Here is a 19,110-nt window from a genome sequence, read left to right as displayed (position 1 = left end):
AATCCCTCCCATCAGGAATAACTGAATGATCCAATTAGCTATACTGAACAGTCAGCACAACAACAGCTCATTCCCAGCAGAGGCTGGTAGCAAAGACGAAAAGAAAAAAGCAATGAATCATGCAGCGACAAAGCATGCAGCCACATCTGTGGGCGAGTAATACTTTGGTGTCCTGACAATCTTTACATTATTTAATATATTTATTACTAAAGGCCAGCCAATTCCCCCACACACGCCAAACTTATGTGCCTGGGAACAAGGGATTGAGATTTACCGTATGGAGGTTTTTTAAAAGAATGAAAACTGAGATAGGCACTCCTGAAATGTGAATGCCAGGGTAGCCGCCCTGATGTGCTTAATTGTGAATCCTCCTTAGAGGTCTTGCTGATAAGACAAAGAAACTTACCGGGGGCCCAGGAAGACCCCGGGGACCAGGATCACCATCAAGACCCCGAGCACCCTACAGTAAAAACAAACAACCAAAGGATTATTAAGATATAAAAAGCTTTAAAATATTCTGCACTCACATGTATTTTCTATTGAGGCTAATGGGGCAGACAGTAGCTTCACACTTGCCATTATTTTGTTCCAACCCTCAATTCTTTACACCTGAGGTCAAGAGCTGGAATGACCACCAAGGCATTTGTTATGCAGTTGTTACTGTGGAACTATACTCCACTAGTCTTTATAAAGATGTTCCACAACATATGGGTCTTCCTTCATGCTGTGATCCATGGCATGAAAGCTTGTTATGATGCCAGCGACCTACCTCTATCAGATCTAGCAACACATGTGATTTCAAAATTCAGAGATTACCAATGCAACCTGGGAGTTAACCACAGAAAAGTGGTAATCACACTGCAAAAGTAAAGTCTGCATCAAAATCACACTGCATCTTTGCGCCTCTGTTGGATCATGCTGGGCAGCAATTGATCTGTTCCTCAGAATATATTCCACTGCAGGTCATTTCGGTCTTCAACTATTTCTCAATGCCCTGCACGTAACATATGAGTGTGCTATTCTAGAGAATTATAGTGAATTGAACCAAAATATATTGTCCTTTACGGAACTGCTGCAAGAATGCTTTACAGATGAGACAATTGCAAGCAAAAAGAAACAGCAATAGTAGAAGAGAATACGTAATGTAATCAAGAAGCGGTACCTGGGAAAAAGCCTTTATATACACATTTAATCTGATGTAGCAACATGAGTAAATGGGAAGGGTAATAGTAAATAGCAATTCTGGTGAGTCAATAAAATAAGTACGCTGGCTATAATAATAGTGTTTCATTCTTGGTCAATAAAAGATTCAAAGTATTCAAGGTGAGCCTTGATGAACACCTCTGAAAATCAGAAAGGTAAATTTGGTTTTCTGAAAATGAGATCCACGTGTGCCAGAGAGTTGACAGGCTAAAGAGGAGCACCACATATGGACAATAAGCTATTCTGCTTTCCATTTCTAAAGATAGATTCTTGGTCCACCTAGTTTACTGGGGGTTGACAGGAGTCTTCTCCCACAGTACCAGGCAGTAGCAGACAGTGTTATGGGGTAGCACCCTGTGCTTTAAAATGATAAAGTTATCGTTTAAAATGATAAAGGTATCGTTGCTATTACTTACCTTGTCACCTTTGGGTCCCATTATGCCAGTTATACCTCTTAACCCTTGAGGTCCCTGAAATGCAAAATTTATTGTAAGTATGCAGTTTTGCGCAGCTGAGTTATCCTGTATATGCAAATTTTCATACCATATTTCCTTGGATAATATACTTCTTCTTTTTTTAAAAGACCTTTTCAGATCTTGATTATAAGAAGTGCTTCTCATTTTAGGCACATAGATTTTAAAGATAGTTTACTTTTAATAAAATCAAGAATTAAAAAGCTCTAGCTACTGAACATTACGTAACAAAAACAGACGGGAAAGATCTAAACATATGATAATTTTTAAAAAAGGACAACATAGCTGTGATTTGCGTCATCTCAATGTGTCAGTTCACACCTGGTTTGAACAGCTGGAAATGAATCTTTTGCAGGTGGATTAAAGGAATAAATAGTACAATTTCTCACACCTGTACATAGCCATTAGAGATAACAGAATGCGAATAAAAAGCTAATTAAAAGGAAATACTTTACTGGTGGGCCTTGAGTGCCAACATCACCTACTCCTCCTTGTTCACCTTCCTCACCCTAAATAAATACAAATAATAACAAATTAGTTTATAGAACATTCTAACACCTAATCATGTACTCAGATGTAAGTCGAACTGAATTCAATTGGGCTTACTCCCATGTAAATGAGGTCAGGACTGTGGCCTCAGCCTGTAAGAGAGGGTGTGCACTATTTATTAACGTTATTGATCAATGTGTTCTTGCAACTCATATGGCCTACGTGCAGTACACAAAACATATTTTACACAGAAGGGAAGTTCATGCAGAAACTGCCTTATTGGAGAAGACATCAAAGCTGTTAGGGATTAAAACAGGAAAAAGTGCTGTGGCAATAGTAGGTAAATAAAGCTAAGAGGAAAGCTACTGTTCTTTTCGTTTGTTAAAAGCATAACAAAATTAAACATGATTCCTCTTTCAACCATTGGCTTTCCAAATCATTTTAACCTAGTATTCTATTTCATTTACCTTATGGCCTTGTTTTCCTGGTTCACCAGCCTCTCCTTTTACTCCTTTGTGACCCTAAAGCATAAGAGCAAAGCCCTGTTTAATTAGTAGGTTTAAACAATCACCATCTTTTAAAATTTTGATATGTACCAGGCTCCCACAAGACCCGTCCTCCTGACTTTGAGTGATTTCCTCTTCCCACTACAGCCCCATGTATAGCAAAGCCTATGGTGGTCAGCAGGTCCCCCCCAATCTTCAGAAGGTCTTTTCAGGGGGTACATGGGAGGTTCAGAACGGGAGGAGGGGGAAAGAAAGATGGCTTCTGTGTGCTGCCTTCCATTCCTGCAACTCAATGTATTCAATATGCATCCATAATTACAACATATTAAATTACAACATATTCTCTTACCTTCATGCCCATTAGCCCAGCATATCCTGATCGGCCAGGTGGACAAGAATTGGGACACTGGGAGTGGGGGAGAGAAAACCCAAAAGCTGAGTTAAGGATGAGAAACTATTACAGAAAAGCATTTTTTTTCATCCAAAAAGGTAAAATAAATATCTTACCAGTGGATCTCCATCACGAAGTCCAACTGTTCCCTGAAGGAGATTTAATAGAACAGTTGTTGTTGTTTTTTGTTTTTAAAGGCATAGCATAACAGGAAAATGAACAAAAGGCAGATTCAACACAGTCCCCAATTTTCTGATTTCAGCAATCCACATTGTTCCCCTGCCCCCAAAAGCCATCTGTATTTTCTGCTGAAGACATGAAGAAGCGCAATAGATGGGTGGGTGGGTGGATAGGTAGACAGACATTTCTACACATTCATACGATTTCTCTTTATAAAAGCAATGGCTTCTATGCCAAAATGCACCACAATTAAGCAAGGCAGGTCCTCACTGGGTGTTTAATTTGTGCATTTGTTAAGGGACATTCTGCAATCTCTTTCTCAAAGGAGAATATGCACTTGGAATGCAACCTTGTAAAAGAGCTCAACCTATTTAGCTATTTACTTTGCCTTGCCGTGTAGATGGGTAACCAAACATAAAGGCGAACTGGATTTCATATGGACTGTTACCTGACTGAGATTGCAAGCAGACCTGTCAATCTACCCTGTTACCTGTACAAAGAGCATAGTACAGGCAACGTCAGATTTACACACGTCCAACTGATGTGCAACCATGTATCACAGTGACCTGGAATTGGCTGGAAAAGGGACAGAGCGGGGCGGAATGAGCTTATGCATGCTCTGCTGATGTGCTGGGTGGGGGTGGGGAGGTCAAGAACATAATCCCCACACAAATAGGCCGCTATCTGTATATCCTCCAACACTGCTAGAGAACAAATCACAACTTAGAAGGGGGCCAGGTGGATGTAGAGTCCTCCCTGAAATCTTGTGAAATGGCTCGTCAAACTCTAGAGTGTATTCTCTGGTGAAGCAGGGCATCTTCTGTACCAGAAACAGTGCATGATCCCAGACCTCGCCTCCCGCTTCCACCAGCATAAATGGAAACACATATGAAAAGAAGTCTCTTGTACTCCTTTACTCTGAAGGCTTTGAAATTCAGTACCGTACCAGGTCAACTGTGACCACTGGAGGGAATGTCACAACAAAGTAATGCTACTTCTAACCCACAGAAACATGCCTCCACACTGCGAAAGAGTTAGGGAAACAGACATTTTAATAAATGTATAATAAAATGAGTATCTCGAACTTACCATGGGGCCGGGGGGGCCTGGCACTCCAGGAGGGCCTCTCTTTCCAGGATCACCCTAAATAGTTTGAAGGTGGCACAAGTGTATATCAGTGAGCTGCATAACTGATATTTGTTCTGGCCTTATTTGTAAATAAGGCTGTAGCAATCACAGAGGAGACCATTTACAATGTGGTTAAGTTCAGAGTTCTAGAAAACTCTAAGTGCACAGAATATAAAAGTAGTTTTACATGACAGGAGGAACAGAGGCTACAGTAATCTATAACCCTTGTTTCTTTCATAAAAGAAGTACATCGAAAAAATATGGGATGGTAATTTCTATTACTGAAGTGCTCAGAGATGATAGCAGCTATTAAATAACTAAAGATGCCTCATGCTCCATTCACCATCACTAAAGCCCCTATTATATACAAAACCACTCAGAATCTTGAAAAGTAACCACCATGCAGTTAAACCTCCGCATGGAAATCCATTTGCGTGCCCAGTTGCATACACCATTTGGGAAGTTTTTCACCATGCTATCCAGCCCTTATTTCAAGGTAAACGTGGTTAGCCTTCATGTGCAGACATTGTTGGGAAACATCGTTCCTAAACATGCATAATTAGTATGGGGAATTTAATTAGTTAACATGAAAATTTAGATCAGTGATTTTTAAAAAATATGCAGTGATATATACTCACAGGTGGCCCAACTCTGCCCACTTCACCAGGAAGTCCTGCAATACCAGGAGGACCCTACATTTGAAAAGACATTGATTTGATTAAACTCTTTATAAACAGCCACCCTTATCTAAGGAATAAATGGCTTTCTAAACAGACCTTAAGAGGTTGTTTTTTAAAAATATTAGCAATAGACCTATTGCATTGAAGATAAAGTGTATTATTTTATTATGCTACTGGTAGTTGGTGAATATCTACTTACTAGAGATCCAGGAATACCTTTACCCTGAAGGGAAAAAATATAGCACATTTTAGTTTTTTAGTATATTCAGACTTCATAGCACTCCAACAATAAAATGAGAGAACAAATAACAAGATGGATTCCACCCCCTCCAAACTGTGGAATAATGAAAGCATTATTTTTAGCTCTCTGGGTATTTAGGATGGATAGCAATTTCATGAAGTTTTAAGCTTACTACTTTTGAGGTAGATGCTCCCTGTAATAGGTCAATCATTATTCACGGGGATGAGGGACCAACTCCCTTCTCTTGCGGGGGCCCAATTAGTGCCATTGCCTTCCGTTAAGAGTTTGGGTGTAATCCTTGACGCCTCCCTTTCCATGGAGGCGCAAGTTACAGCAACAGCCAAGGTGACCTTTTTCCACCTTCGCCGCATCAAGCAGTTGGTCCCTTACCTTTCCCGCCCCAACCTGGCCACAGTGATCCATGCGATGGTCATCTCCAGGCTTGACTACTGTAATTCGCTCTATGCGGGGCCGCCCTTGAAGCTACCCCAGAAACTCCAGAGGGTACAGAATGCTGCAGGGAGGCTCCTCACGGGGTCTCTGCCATGGGAGCATATTCACCCAGTGCTTTTCAAACTGCACTGGCTCCCAGTGGAGTACAGGGTCAGATAGCAACGCCCTAGTGGTCCCGGGCCCTAAGGAAGTTAGATTGGCTTCAACCAGAGCCAGGGCCTTTTTAACTCTGGCTCCGGCCTGGTGGAACGCTCTGCCTTATGAGACCAGGGCCCTGCAGGGTCTGATTTCTTTCCGCAGGGCCTGTAAGACAGAGTTGTTCCACCTGGCCTTTGGCTTGAAGCCAATTTAATTGCCTCCCTCTCTTTCTTTTTTCCTTTCCTTCTCCTCCTGCAATGAGGCTACATTTTAATATTTTAATGTTTCAATATTTTAATGTTGTATTTTAATTTTGTTTTTAAGTTGTAATCATTCAACTTGTTTTTATTATTGCTTGTAAGCTGCTCTGAGCCCGGCCTTGGCTGGGGAGGGCGGGGTATAAATAATAATAATAATAATTTTTATTATTATTATTATTATTATTATTATTTAGAGAACCTTTTTTATTAAAAGAACAATTCAAGCCATTTTCTTTATAGATTAATCTAGGCTTAAAGGTACAAATTAACATTTCTAAAGCTCAATGCCGCTGCCATAACGATGCTAGGAAACAGAAGTGCACATGTTTTTCAAAGGGGCAAGTAATGTTCTGTTCAAGTTTGCGGAGATGCACGGTTTCAAGAAGCTGGGTGAGGGAACCTATAGGACCTTTCTGCCGGCAGCAGGGAGGTGGCCCTGGGAAAGGATCCCTGTGGTTAGCCTCGCCTCAAAGCACAAAGACGGGTGGTAGCGGGGCAACAGCCATGATGGGCAATGGTAGGGAGTTGGCAGCACTGGAAGCAACACAGCTCCAGTGACCTAGTACTCATTCAGCCTGGAGCTATGAAGAGAAGCACTAGATGAGGCAGCTGCAATTGCCACTGCCTTCATTATCTTCTGGTGACTCGGGGCCCTGCCCTGATGCTAGGGAGGATACATAGTGTTGGGTTGCATAGGCACTGGAGATAATTAAGTTGGTGTCCGTGGTAGTCATCAGGCCCTAGCTGAGTGCCAGGCTGTACATCAGAACATTATAAATGAGAAATCTCTCCTTTGGGTGACTGATGGTGAGGCCTAGCTGGTGGCAGTGCAGGATATGCTAACATCATCCCCAAAGATCCCTAGGGGATCCCCAGGCTTGGATCTTTCCTAAAATGTCTCAGTGTTATATTGCATTTCCACTGGTTTCTCTTTTTGTTATTCTGATTCCCCAAGTAATGAAATGCAGGGTGACTTTCTTCTATTCAGTCTGCTTAAATTAGCAGCTATCACAAGCTATTCCGTGCAATCATTCGCCACATGCTCTGCTAAATCGTTCCACTAGGAAACCGGCATCTGTAGGAACCTTCTCATCAGCCACCTTTAATTTTGCCTTCTATCAAACAACAGTAATTTGCTTTCATTATGAACAAACAGTATTGCACTCATGTTACTGCTGTCGGTAACATTTCTCTCACAGCAGTGGCATGCTTTCCTATTTATCCACAGCTCCATGTATCATTTATTTTGTTTAAAACAAACAAACAAACAAAGGCTCGTAAGGAATGCAGCAACGCCACCCTGAACACTTTTGAGCAAGTGTTCTTAGTGAATGTTCTCCTAACACTCACTAAGGTTATTTCAGTCTCTTTGCCTTTTTTAAATACCGTAAGTACAATTCCCTTGTTTCATTCTATTGTTTTAATATTCGTTGGAAGCCACAGTGATTTTTTAGGCATATATATTTTAATTAGGGAGTAATCTGTATGTAAATGATATTACAGTGGTACCTCACAAGACGAAATTAATTCGTTCTGCGAGCTTTTACGTCTTGCGATTTTTTCGTCTTGCAAAGCACGGATTTTGGAAAAGCTTCAAAAATCACCAAAGTCTTCAAAAACCTCAGAAAAGGCTACCACACCGTGTGCTATGAGTTGCTCCTCGAAGTCAAGTCGCAACTGCACTCCCTGAATGCACGGTTTTAAGAAAAAGGAAACAAACTTGCAAGACGTTTTCGTCTTGCGAAGCAAGCCCATAGGGAAATTCGTCTTGCGAAGCAACTCAAAAAACGAAAAACTCTTTCGTCTTGCGAGTTTTCCGTCTTACGAGGCATTCATCTTGCGAGGTACCACTGTAAATAGAATAGGAAAAAAACAGTGGTGGAGGAAGGGGCAGGGCCTCCAGAGTCTGCCTGCCTCCTCCCACGCAGCCACCCTACAGCTGGGGGGGAGGCAGTGGGTGGGCAGTGTGGGCAGCGCGGAGCCTGCGCATGCCCAAACTACCACATTTCTCCTTGGAGAGACACGGTGGCTTCGGCATGCTATAGGCCCCACAGTGAGTGCTGCCTGGAATTTTGTCACCCCCCTCAGTGGTGACACCGGGGGCAGCCCGCAGCCACTGCACCCCCTTTCCTCCACCCCTGGAAAGAAACAGAAGTCATAAGAAGTTACACGGTTCTGCATTCAATTTTTGCAGTTTCTGGAGGCCAAAATAAACATGATGTTTCAGTGTGTTGTTGTTAATGCAGTGTCTGCACCTATTGTTATGCAAATAGTTGCTGCATGGGACCCCAAGCAGGATCAGTACTGTGGCACGTAGGGAAGCTGACTTTAACCTTTCCTTTGCCGCAATTCCAAAGAAAGACGAACATATTTGAAATGGGAGGAACACTCCCATTGGTTTGCACAACATAGGAAGGCCTTTGTATTGGTGGCTCCTCAGTTCTGCAGTTTAAGAAGTGTCTGTTTACACAGGAGTTCACATCCTATAAATGTTTTGATTCATCTTTTATTAGTTTTCATATATTGTAAACTAGTGCTTGATGTACACTTAATTTGTTTCTGTATATTTTACTACCCATTCCCAGCCCTCCTGAATATGCTGGTTGATGACTTGAAAATGGGTGGGGCAGGGGAATATAAAGGGTAAGTTGTTGTCTTTTAACTCTGCACCAAGGCCATTTTTGTTCAGCTCCTTTCTCCTTGTGCACAGAAACAATTTCCACTCACACAAAGAACTCTTTGGATTCCTGTCTCTCTAATATGTGTGTACAGTTCAAATATAAAGGCAACGTAAAGCCCAGCATGAACACCCATGTGGCGCAGTTAAGGTGTTGGATTGGGAGATGGAAGGCCCTAGTTCAACTCCTCACTCAGCCATTAGTTCACTGGGTGATATTTGGCTTGCCACATTCTCTCAGACTTGCCTACCTCACAGGGTTGTGGTGAATACAGACTTGAAGGAAGGAGTTTAACACTGAGCTCCTTGGTGAAGACTATGACAGAAGTATAACATCCTGCCCAGAGTGGCTGGGGCAACCCTGTCAGATGGGCATGGTACAAATATAAAATAAAATAAAATAAAATAAAATAAAATAAAATAAAATAAAATAAAATAAAATAAAATAAAATAAAATAAAATAAAATAAAATAAAATAAAATAAAATAAAATAAACATCATCATGATAAGGCCAATCTGTAAAAAAGACCTGACAATAGCTTAATAGCTCTGTTTTTATGCACAGAATGGCTGCCAGTTTTCCTTTCCAAGCACAGCTTTTCATGCTGATAATACTTCTTTTCTGGGGGAGTTCATACCAACTTCCAATGATCAGGGTCTTTTTAAATAGCCTGAGGGGCAGAAATAGGAAGGGGTTTTTAAAAAGCCCCATCCCAGAACTCTGGACAAGGTCCTTTGGATCCTCATCAGAAAATCCCCTGATCTTGTCAGCACAAGCAATTTCAACCATGAAATACTACAGTGGTTGTTTTTAAAGGCCAGTTTCTGAAGGTTGGCATATAAAGGCTAAGGCGGCGAAGAAATTAAATCTGCTCTCTACTGATTTCAAGATAGAAGTTCTACTTTCTATGCTCTTGTGTTATTTTAGTCTGACTGGAAATTCCCTCAGGGATTATGAAAGTAGAGGGTTGGTTCTCCCCTCCCCCACTCTGCTTTCCTCTTGCCTTTGTTTTACTGTTCTAAAGCTGAAAAGAAATTCATAGTATTGATTTTTTAAAATAGATACTATATAAAAATCTATTACGTACAGGCAGTCCACGGCCTCCAGGCAACCCGGGTTCACCCTGCAAAAAATAAAATGTATATTGTCTGAGAGGGTCTAAAACCAGTTATATAGTGAGCAGAAGAATAAGTGTTCATGTTGGGGGTAGGGGGACATAGTGGGGAACTTTCCATAATATTCCATAATATTAAAATCACTAATCAACAGCTAGTAAGTATCTTTAGATATTTGCAACTGTGTTGTTGAGTTGTTGTTTATATACCGCCCTATACCAGGAGGTCTCAGGGCAGTTCACAGAACAAAATCAAAATACAAAAGTCCTGTTAAAAAGTCCTGAGACCAAAAAACTGAAAGAAAACTTAATAATGGATTTTAAACTTACCTTTTGTCCTTTTGGACCAGCACGGCCTGGGGATCCATCAGGGCCTGTCAGTCCCTTGTGGAACGAAGCATATACTTTTATTACAGTAACAATTACCTTTCAGTTCACAAGAAGGAACTGTTTATAAAATGTGCCAAGTTCCAAACAAGATAATCAGCTCAGTATAACATGTATGTGTGTACATATATTCATGTGTCTGCACATGAGTGTTGCAGCTGGATCCAAAAGTTGCCTTCCTCTAGTAGTGGTAGGATTCATTTCCCATCAGAGGAAGGAAGCTTTTTGGAAACAACCCCAAGAGAAAGCAGTGTGAAAACAGTCCCAGAAAAAGTTCCAAAATATGATGCTATCCAGATTCAAACTGGCCTGAGCCTGAGGCTGCAATTGTAAACACACTGACCTAGGAAGGAAGCCCCATTGAAGATGGTGGGACTTACTTCTTAGTAAATAGACACAGGATTGTGTTTGCAGGGAACTTGGCAGTTTGCCCAAGGTCTGTATTTGGGCAAACTGCCCAAATACAGTTTGTGTCTTTTCACCACAGACTAGGCTACAACCCAACAACTAAAATATGCTGAAACCCACTGAAACAAATGGACTTAAGCACACCCAACTTGTGTTGTACTGCAGCCTCCTCAGTCATTATTTAGAATTAACAACAATTAATGAAAAGGCTTTAAAAGGTTCTGGATCTCTTGCCAAACACCTATACTACAGCAGTCCTATATCTTTCATTTTGATTACTCTGGAGAAAGAGGTTTGAAGATGGTGGCCCAAAAGAAATAACCTCTGCTGAACAACCTTGCATGCACTTGAGGGCATTTCTGCATGCTCACAAAGCACTGTATGCAGAACATCCGAGAAATGCAGAGTTGGAAGGGACCACAAGAGTCATCTAGTCCAAACTCCTGGAAATGCAGGATCTTTTGTCCAAAGTGGGGCTCAAGACCACAACCCTGAGAGAGTCTCATTCATGCTCTTCCGACTCAGCTATCCTCCCATGTAACTTGGAATCTTTATATGGGCATAGTTCCAGAGCCGTCTTTCCCATAGGGTTTAGTGGTGCGTCACGCCAGGGCGCCGGCTTCTCAGGGGCACCCCAGCAAGTGGGGGAGCTGTGCGGCTTTGCCGGTGGCCTCCCCTTTCCCTGCACGCCCGCCAGCTGCGCCCTGCCAACCATAAGGCTGGCAGGCGTGCAGCTTCCCTCCCAAGCCTCTGCGGGGATCACTCTCCCGCAGCGACTTGGAGGAGAGTTGCACCCCCCAATGGCTGGCAGTGCGCAGCTACGGCCACCCCAACACTATCTGTGGTGATTTGGGGGTGCTGGGCAGATATTTGCACCCTGGTGCCATATCTGCTAAAGACGACCCTGCATAGTTCACAAGCATGTCCTACAAATTGCCATTAAAAGAAAAAAATCATGTGTAGAATATGACCTGTGCCACATAGGTTTCTACACAGTAGAGGGAGGGAGGGCACCACATATGACAAGCTCAAAGCTCACTCTCATGAGCTCACAATAACCAGGTGTACAATTAATTAATCAGACCTGTATCTCTGCCATTGTTTTGGAAAAAATTATTCATCTGCTAATCTTCCTTCCAAAAAAATCAGAAACCCCATTTGAAATGTGGGAATGTAAAGTGGGGAACAAACCTCAGGAATATTATCTTGCTTTCTCAGACAAAATATTATGAGGTATAGGAACATACAAAACCTGGCTTTGGGGCCTTGTTAGGTGCAGTACATCTCCTAATTTATCCCTAGTCCTAGCACCTCTCAGAAATCTGTCCTAACAAGTTGCAAAACTGTCACTGGGCAGGGGAAAGATGGATCAGAGCCAGGTGCTGATTCAACCCAAGCAACCTCTGGATCCCTGCCTTGCATTCCCTTTCCTACTGCTATGCCCTGCCCTAAGCAAGGAGGGCCACTGCAGCACGTAGTACTTTTCCTGTTTGAATTCAAAGGAATTCTGGGAGGAATGAATCCTCTCCCAGAAGCTTAGTGCATCAGCTGCTTTGCCTATTCCCCTGCCACTCCCCTAGAAGCGCCCAGCCTGTCTGCCTCTGCTCCAGAAGGGACCGTCTCTCAACTTGGAAATATCCCGCTCAGGCTAAATGCCCTGGCTTGCTATTACAACCAGAGGCCTTTCAGGTTGGTAGCAACATCTCACAGAGAGAGGTTCTGCCTAGCCCCAAAGAAGAAGAAAATCTACTCACATCAGCCCCAGGTATTCCTGGCAATCCAGGGACACCTGGTCTACCTGGTTCACCATCTGGGCCCTGCAGGAATGCATTGGAGATGGAGGAAAATTAAGGCATTAGAAGAGAGGAGATACCTATAAATCCTTTGATAAAAGCATGGCAAGAGCTATCAGCCACTTACCGCAGGGCCCACGGGCCCATTAGGACCTCTGTCCCCCTAGAGGAATAGAAGAGGAAAACGGCAAAGTAAGGATACTTTTTAAACCTGTCACATTTCCATATGCAAAATCTTTATTCAGATATTCTTAGAAGAAATCCCTGATTGCTAGGACTGCAAAATCGCTGTTATAAATACTAATCGAACACAGCCCCTAATGCAATTTAAAAGAAACACGTTATATATGCCAATTTACTTCAAGCCACTAGCACGCCCCTCGTGAAATGAGTCTTGGAATGCACATTTAGATTCTTGGCACAAAATCCCAGGAACTAATTCCTTCCGCTGGCTAGCAGTGGGTTACAGAGAGTTGAGGTACTCAAGTGTCACATGCTCAATACTGTATACTCAGAGGGACAGCGACAGGGAGGAATTCCTCGAGCAGGGATGACAGTCCAGCTTTATGCACAAAATAAACTTACGTCGATGCCGTCGATGCCAGGAACTCCTGGGGGGCCTGGCGGGCCAGGGGGGCCTTGTGGACCTGGGGGGCCTCTCTGGCAAGAAATAAAAGAGCACTTAAGACAGTGGAGCAGGGAGGCATAGAAATCATACCAGAAATAGGGGGAAGGAGTAGAAGTTGAGAGGCAGCAGTTAAGGGCCACCACAGATTCATAGAATCGTAGAGTTGGAAGGGACCCCGAGGGTCATCTAGTCCAACCCCCTGCAATGCAGGAGTCTCAGGATCCGTGACCAGAGTTCAGCTTCCCTGTCCCGGTGCCCAGATAACTTTAACTGTGCCACTGAATTGTGTTCCGTTTTTCATTAGGACTCTTTAAATCCCAACACTTTGACCACACTCTCCTATGTTAATCTACAATTCAAGACGGATGCAGTCACATGCTGTAAATCTGGGACTTAGAGATTAAAATGTATCATTCTGCCCATCACTGTGTTTAGTGGTTTTGTGTGGGGTTTTTTCCAGAGATCCCTAGGAGGTATGTGTGCAAATAGCATACTTTGCTTTTCTTTCCCCCATACATTCTGAAGAGAAAAGTTGACTTCCCAACCATGACTACACCAGTGATAAAATGTAATAAAACAGTGCTCTTTGGATCAGATGTCCAACAATTTCCTTCCTTTGTAAATAATAATAATAATAATAATTAAAAAAAAAATTTGAGAGGAAATAAACTGATCTCTGCAAGTAACCCCCAGGATACACTATGCTTTATCTTACCAAGAGAGATCACCATTATTCCTAAAGATCCATACTCATATTCTAAAAGGCATGTATGATGAAGGTTTCAAAAACCTCCCATCATGGTCCTGTGTATAACATGTTTTCTTCTGTAAGAGTTTTCTTCTAAAAATAGAACCTACCCCCCATTTTTAAAAAAAACACACAAAAAACCTTCCTAAATCCCTTTCAGATATGCTGCTTTCTATGTGAAACTTCAATGTGCGCCTCATATTCCCCCAAAATAGTTTGGGGGAGGGCCCTCAGGTTCTACAACATACTCCACGGTTTCCTTTTTATGACTAAATTCCAACTGCCAGGCAACGTTAATTTCACAATAGGTGCTTTGTGAAGCAAACCTTTAAGCAGGCCCCTTTCGCTCCCCTCACACCTCTTGCAGAGAAGGTGAACTACTGACACTAAAAGCAGGGGCACCGATTTGCCAGGCAGTTTCAGGCTGTGAGAATGCCAGTTCTAGACATAATTCTTGTGTTTCCTGCCTTCTCAGACGGCATTTTAAAAAAAGGCTGCTTTTCCTCAGAAAGACTGCCGAAAAGTAGCTTATCCTTGCTATGCTAAACCAGTGAGTTTCTTGGGCATCAATGACCCTTTTCATTTTCTCTGTAAAGGTGTTCATAAATAATAGATAAAACATGGCTAAGATCTGTAAAACCATAATCATTAAAATGTTGTACCACTTTATGTAGAATCATCCAAAATAACTACCACCTCTGCTTGGTTCCATACTCACAATGGCTGACACAGATTGGAATCCCTACTTCATATATATAACACAGATAAAAGATCCTACATTTGCCACTCTTTTAATGATGCTGATTCTTGTTTTAAAGAAGATTGCTTAAAGAAGGGGAAACGTATCCATATTAATTCCTCATGGGCATCCATAATCACCTATTGAGTTGGATCCAGACCAAGTTTGATGAACTTGGGTCACAATTAAATCTACGGGATTAAATGGTGACTAACTTATTCCACTGATTTCCATGGAACCTCCTTTCACATACCTTAGTCCTGACCTGACCCATTGCACTGAACTGAATTAAAACTATTCGACTGAGCTAAAAATTATATTCAAGAGGCAGGGGTGCCAGATTTCAACATGGAATGAGGAGTGGACTGTTCAATCACTGCACAGGCCAAAGGAAGAGGTACTACTGAAGCCAGAACTTACAGAAATTGTGTTCTGCTTAAATGGTACCTCTGCAAAGCAGTCTGATCTAGGGTAAAGGAAATAAGTACTGCCTTGTAGAACCAAACCTTCATCTATTCAAGCATCATGTTTCTTAAAAGCGGCCAGTGAAATAAATGATCCAGGGAAGTTCACCAGCAGGGCACAACAATTTCTGCATATTTTCCAACATAATAGCATAATTACAGAAATGCATATTAGCAGTTTGTTTGATTGCCAAAGAGGGAAGGGGGGGGGTGAAGCAGAGTGCTGATACAGAACAGGGAGCATATAGAAGCACTTTATCCTCTGCACTGGGCAAGCATCCTGCCTGTAAAACTTACCTTGACGGCTGTCTGGCTTATCTGAAAAGAACAAGAAAAAGTCAGGCAAAACTTACTTGAGAAAGGCAAAGGCAAATGACTTGCAGAAAAACCCCAAGGAGGCAGGAAAACCTCTTGCCTGGAACACTGAGAGCCATGGACTCGTCTCTGATTGCCTCAGATGGATTTTAGGATGTTAAAAAATCACCCCCAGAAGGACCCCTCCAGAACACCTAGAAAGGCACAGTCTGCAATAGGCACAGTTATTCTGCTAATGAATGGCTGTGGAGGAGGGTAACAGAGATTGGAGGAAACCTGATGGCTAGAAAGGAGGGATTGAATGACACTGGCTTTTTAACCCTTTGCCCTGCAGCCAGCAGCCTGCATCTTCCAGCAACTTTTGGCTTGATCTATGCTTTGAGCAGAATGATCAGGCAAAGATTATTGCAATTATTTTCCCCAGCCCTTTATAATATATCACTAGAAAGGAAATGCATGAAGGCACTTTGAATCCCCCAATGTTCTAAAACTAAGGCTGTGTACAAACTCCCATGTACTCTGCAATCATTGCACACCCACTTGTTTGGGAAGCAGTGTACACGTGAAGTACACAGTCTATAATCTAGCCTGTCGTTTTTTTGTGAAACACTGTGTTCTTACACATTTTCCCCAAACCAGCTCTGATCCAAATTGAGAAAAAGAACGACCTAGCTGCATTTTAAGCTGCTGGTGTGTACACAGCCTAAGCACAGACCTTACACTACAATCTTACCGAACTCCGAGCTGTAAGTTCACCGCAAGTTTCTCTCTGGGGTCGTTGAGGGTCACAATGAATCATCATCCACTGGATCTCAAACTAGGACAGAAACAGGGAAGGTGGTTTACCTTTTCATAGTGGTTTAGCAACAGCACCATTCTAACTCACTAACCTTTAACATCCTTTTAAGTGTTGGATGATTATTTCATTGATTTCCAAGCCTTCCCTTTCCTGAAGGCTGGATACAGATAGCAGCATTGCCTCATCCCTTTGATCCTCACAAACTTGTGAGGTAGGTAGTAATTGCCTCCATTCTGTGGGTGGAAATGGAGGCTGGCAGAGCGATTACTCAAAGAGCACTTGATGGATAAGCAAACTGTCCCCAGATATTTGAACGCAAAATGTATCTGCATCACACCAGTTTAGAGCCGTGGATTACCATGCTAAAAAAAGAATGACGCCAAAATGTGACCAGAAGGCATTCCTTCCAAATGGCCAGAGGAATGTGCAAAACTTCTGAATGGCCCCTAGAATGCATTAAACCAAGGGTTTATTTACACAGTTGTCTTTAGGGACCCAATCAAAATGGCCAAACAAAAAAGTACTGCATATAGAAGTTACTTGTCCTGGATGTATTAGCATATGAATAAACAGATGGGCAAAGGGGTACTAGCACAGTATATCTATATTCTGTGAAGACATCCCAAGAGAACCCTGCTGTGTGTGAACTGCATTCATATAACAAATTCTGATGAATTAAATCCTTAAATTGCTTTCTCATACCTGTGTTTCTTCGTATGTTTAATGGAGGGACAAATTACAGATATAGACTTTTCCATAAGGAATGCATCATTTAACTAATCTGTGTCCGTTAGTATGTTTAATGAAGGGATAAAACAGAAATGTATAGTCCTTTATGAAAGGAAATTTGTAACTTTACCATTCTACATCTGTTCAAGAGGTGAAAGGCTTTTGTGTGTGTCAGCTGTGCTGGAACAACATGTCTATTTCTGAATAGACCCCTTCAAAATGTTTTACATTACTTTTCTTGGACAGAAGGGATTTGAACTCAGATCTTTATAAAGAGACCCTCACTGGTTCTTAGTCAAATTCCAGTTGTGCTGCTCAGATTAAGAAAAGGGTAATATTTGGTTTTGCTTTTAAATTAACATTTGTTGGTTCTTTTTCTTCCAAAAGTTTGAATTTAAGGGGGGGGGATCCTAGTGAGGTAAAAGAACAGACTGCAAAGGAATACAGAATCATGTAGACTTGACTCCTGTGTACACTACAATGCTCTTAAAACATTTTTTTTTTGCAATGTTCCTTTGAAATGGCCAAGATATCAAACACTTCTCTCTGTGAGGTTTACAAATGGTACATTTGAATTTTTGCATATTAGTGGCGGGTAATATTTACAGACTGAAAACCAGAGTCAACTGCTGAACCAAAAAACAGAGGGGTCATTTCCACCTATTAACAGGTTCACCTATTAATGTAATTTTCTGCATGGTACATCAGTTGTATGGTGCTATCTACTCAGAAGATATTCCAATGCAAACTCATAGTATTCCTTTTCAAAGAAAGGGCCATTTCTGTTGCTAAATCACCCTTTTTCTGATTCTACAAGATCTTTTGAAAATATTGTATTAGATCAGGTCACAACACTAAGAAAGGCTGAGAATCACAGAACTATTTTTCTTGAATGCTTTGGGGACAGAGTATAAGCCTGCAGCACCCATGATTTCCTTGTTTTGACCCGTGTTTTTCCAATATTGTTATTATCTATGTTCCTAAAATCTTTCTGTGCACAACCTTCTGTAACTTCTTGACTTCCTCTTCTATACATCATGTCATCTCATTTCCTATATTCAAACCTGCCTGTTGCTGAGCTAATGCCGTTACCCATTTGAGTCTAAGAACCATAGTATTTTGCCATATTCTCTAACTAGTACAAACTTATTTCTACATTATTCATACAATCAATGAGACTTTTAAGTCTGAACTCCTCTAAGATAATATGCAAAATCACCTTTATTCCCAAATATGCTTTTGCATTTCTCTGGGGCATTTCACAAATTATCTCCTGCCTCTTATAATCATTATAAGTGATTAAGGTTTCATTTTCTGTCCCTATTCTGGAGTTTCTAGGTTTCCAGTATTTAGAGTACATTTGCTTTCCTAGTGTTATCATCTCTCTTACATCCTTACTGCACATTTCACATGCATAACTGATTGCAAATTACGTGGACCTGCCATTGAACAGAAACTTCCAAGTGTGTTTCAGATCAGGGTTTTAGTTTTATATCATTAAATCTACCAAGAAACTCTCTTTGTTCTCAGAAATCACCAGACAGGCAAACAATCAAGGGAATGTGTGCCCTGACTTTCCATGCTGGTATTATAAGATTACAAGGATGTGATACAAGCAATTTAGCATGGAATTATTAATGATCCCTAGGATCTGCTTAATTCCATTATTTTTATAATCATCTGCAAACCAAGCTACCTTTAACTATTATTTTTAATTACTCTTGACACCTATGCTTTTGATGAGCTGGTTTGCTTAATATGGTGGGCCAGCATATAAATAATGCAACCCATCTCTTAACTATGGTGGAAGGTTCAAGTACAGGGTGTGAAACCATGTGCTCCTTCTCCCCAGGCCCTCCCCTCTCAGGCATGAATCTTTTGTTTGCTTCAGCAATGTCAACAACACTAACCAGGGTTTACACCCTTAACCAAAGTCTGCAAACCAACTTCAAAATGTTTCTAACCTAGTTAGAAACAGCAAGTCTTGATTAGCATTAATCGTAGCTAAGTGTCAATGTAAATCTTAACAGAAGTTAATAGAAATGTGGGAATTAATGCCAGGAAGCCCAGGTACTGGGTGAAGGATATATGCAGTTCATCAGCTAAGTAACGTGTATTTTAAAAATGCACATGCTATGGTAATGTGTGTATATAAATGCAGATATA

The 19,110-nt window shown here is 41.6% G+C and overlaps 1 protein-coding gene across 2 annotated transcripts in view; it reads right to left on the bottom strand.

The window, feature by feature from the left end:
* The window catches only part of COL9A1 (collagen type IX alpha 1 chain), a 63,403-nt gene that overhangs the window by 32,162 nt on the left and 12,131 nt on the right, over nucleotides 1-19,110 (bottom strand). The window contains exons 6-21 of one of the 2 annotated variants that reach the window (XM_079970430.1): nucleotides 16,150-16,233; nucleotides 15,399-15,419; nucleotides 13,108-13,182; nucleotides 12,650-12,685; nucleotides 12,484-12,546; nucleotides 10,265-10,318; nucleotides 9,908-9,943; nucleotides 5,250-5,273; nucleotides 5,009-5,062; nucleotides 4,332-4,385; nucleotides 3,179-3,211; nucleotides 3,021-3,077; nucleotides 2,633-2,686; nucleotides 2,132-2,185; nucleotides 1,620-1,673; nucleotides 407-460 (exon numbers count right to left, since the gene is read on the bottom strand). In XM_079970430.1, the coding sequence (XP_079826556.1) occupies nucleotides 407-460; nucleotides 1,620-1,673; nucleotides 2,132-2,185; nucleotides 2,633-2,686; nucleotides 3,021-3,077; nucleotides 3,179-3,211; nucleotides 4,332-4,385; nucleotides 5,009-5,062; nucleotides 5,250-5,273; nucleotides 9,908-9,943; nucleotides 10,265-10,318; nucleotides 12,484-12,546; nucleotides 12,650-12,685; nucleotides 13,108-13,182; nucleotides 15,399-15,419; nucleotides 16,150-16,233 (807 nt within the window). Of the gene's footprint in view, nucleotides 1-406; nucleotides 461-1,619; nucleotides 1,674-2,131; nucleotides 2,186-2,632; nucleotides 2,687-3,020; nucleotides 3,078-3,178; nucleotides 3,212-4,331; nucleotides 4,386-5,008; nucleotides 5,063-5,249; nucleotides 5,274-9,907; nucleotides 9,944-10,264; nucleotides 10,319-12,483; nucleotides 12,547-12,649; nucleotides 12,686-13,107; nucleotides 13,183-15,398; nucleotides 15,420-15,454; nucleotides 15,696-16,149; nucleotides 16,234-19,110 lie in introns of those variants that run through there. The other variant, XM_079970431.1, reaches the window with a different exon arrangement.

Source organism: Podarcis cretensis, assembly GCF_951804945.1.
Source record: "Podarcis cretensis genome assembly, chromosome: 3".
Lineage (NCBI taxonomy): Eukaryota > Metazoa > Chordata > Lepidosauria > Squamata > Lacertidae > Podarcis > Podarcis cretensis.
This window is presented reverse-complemented; position numbering and strand designations above follow the sequence as displayed.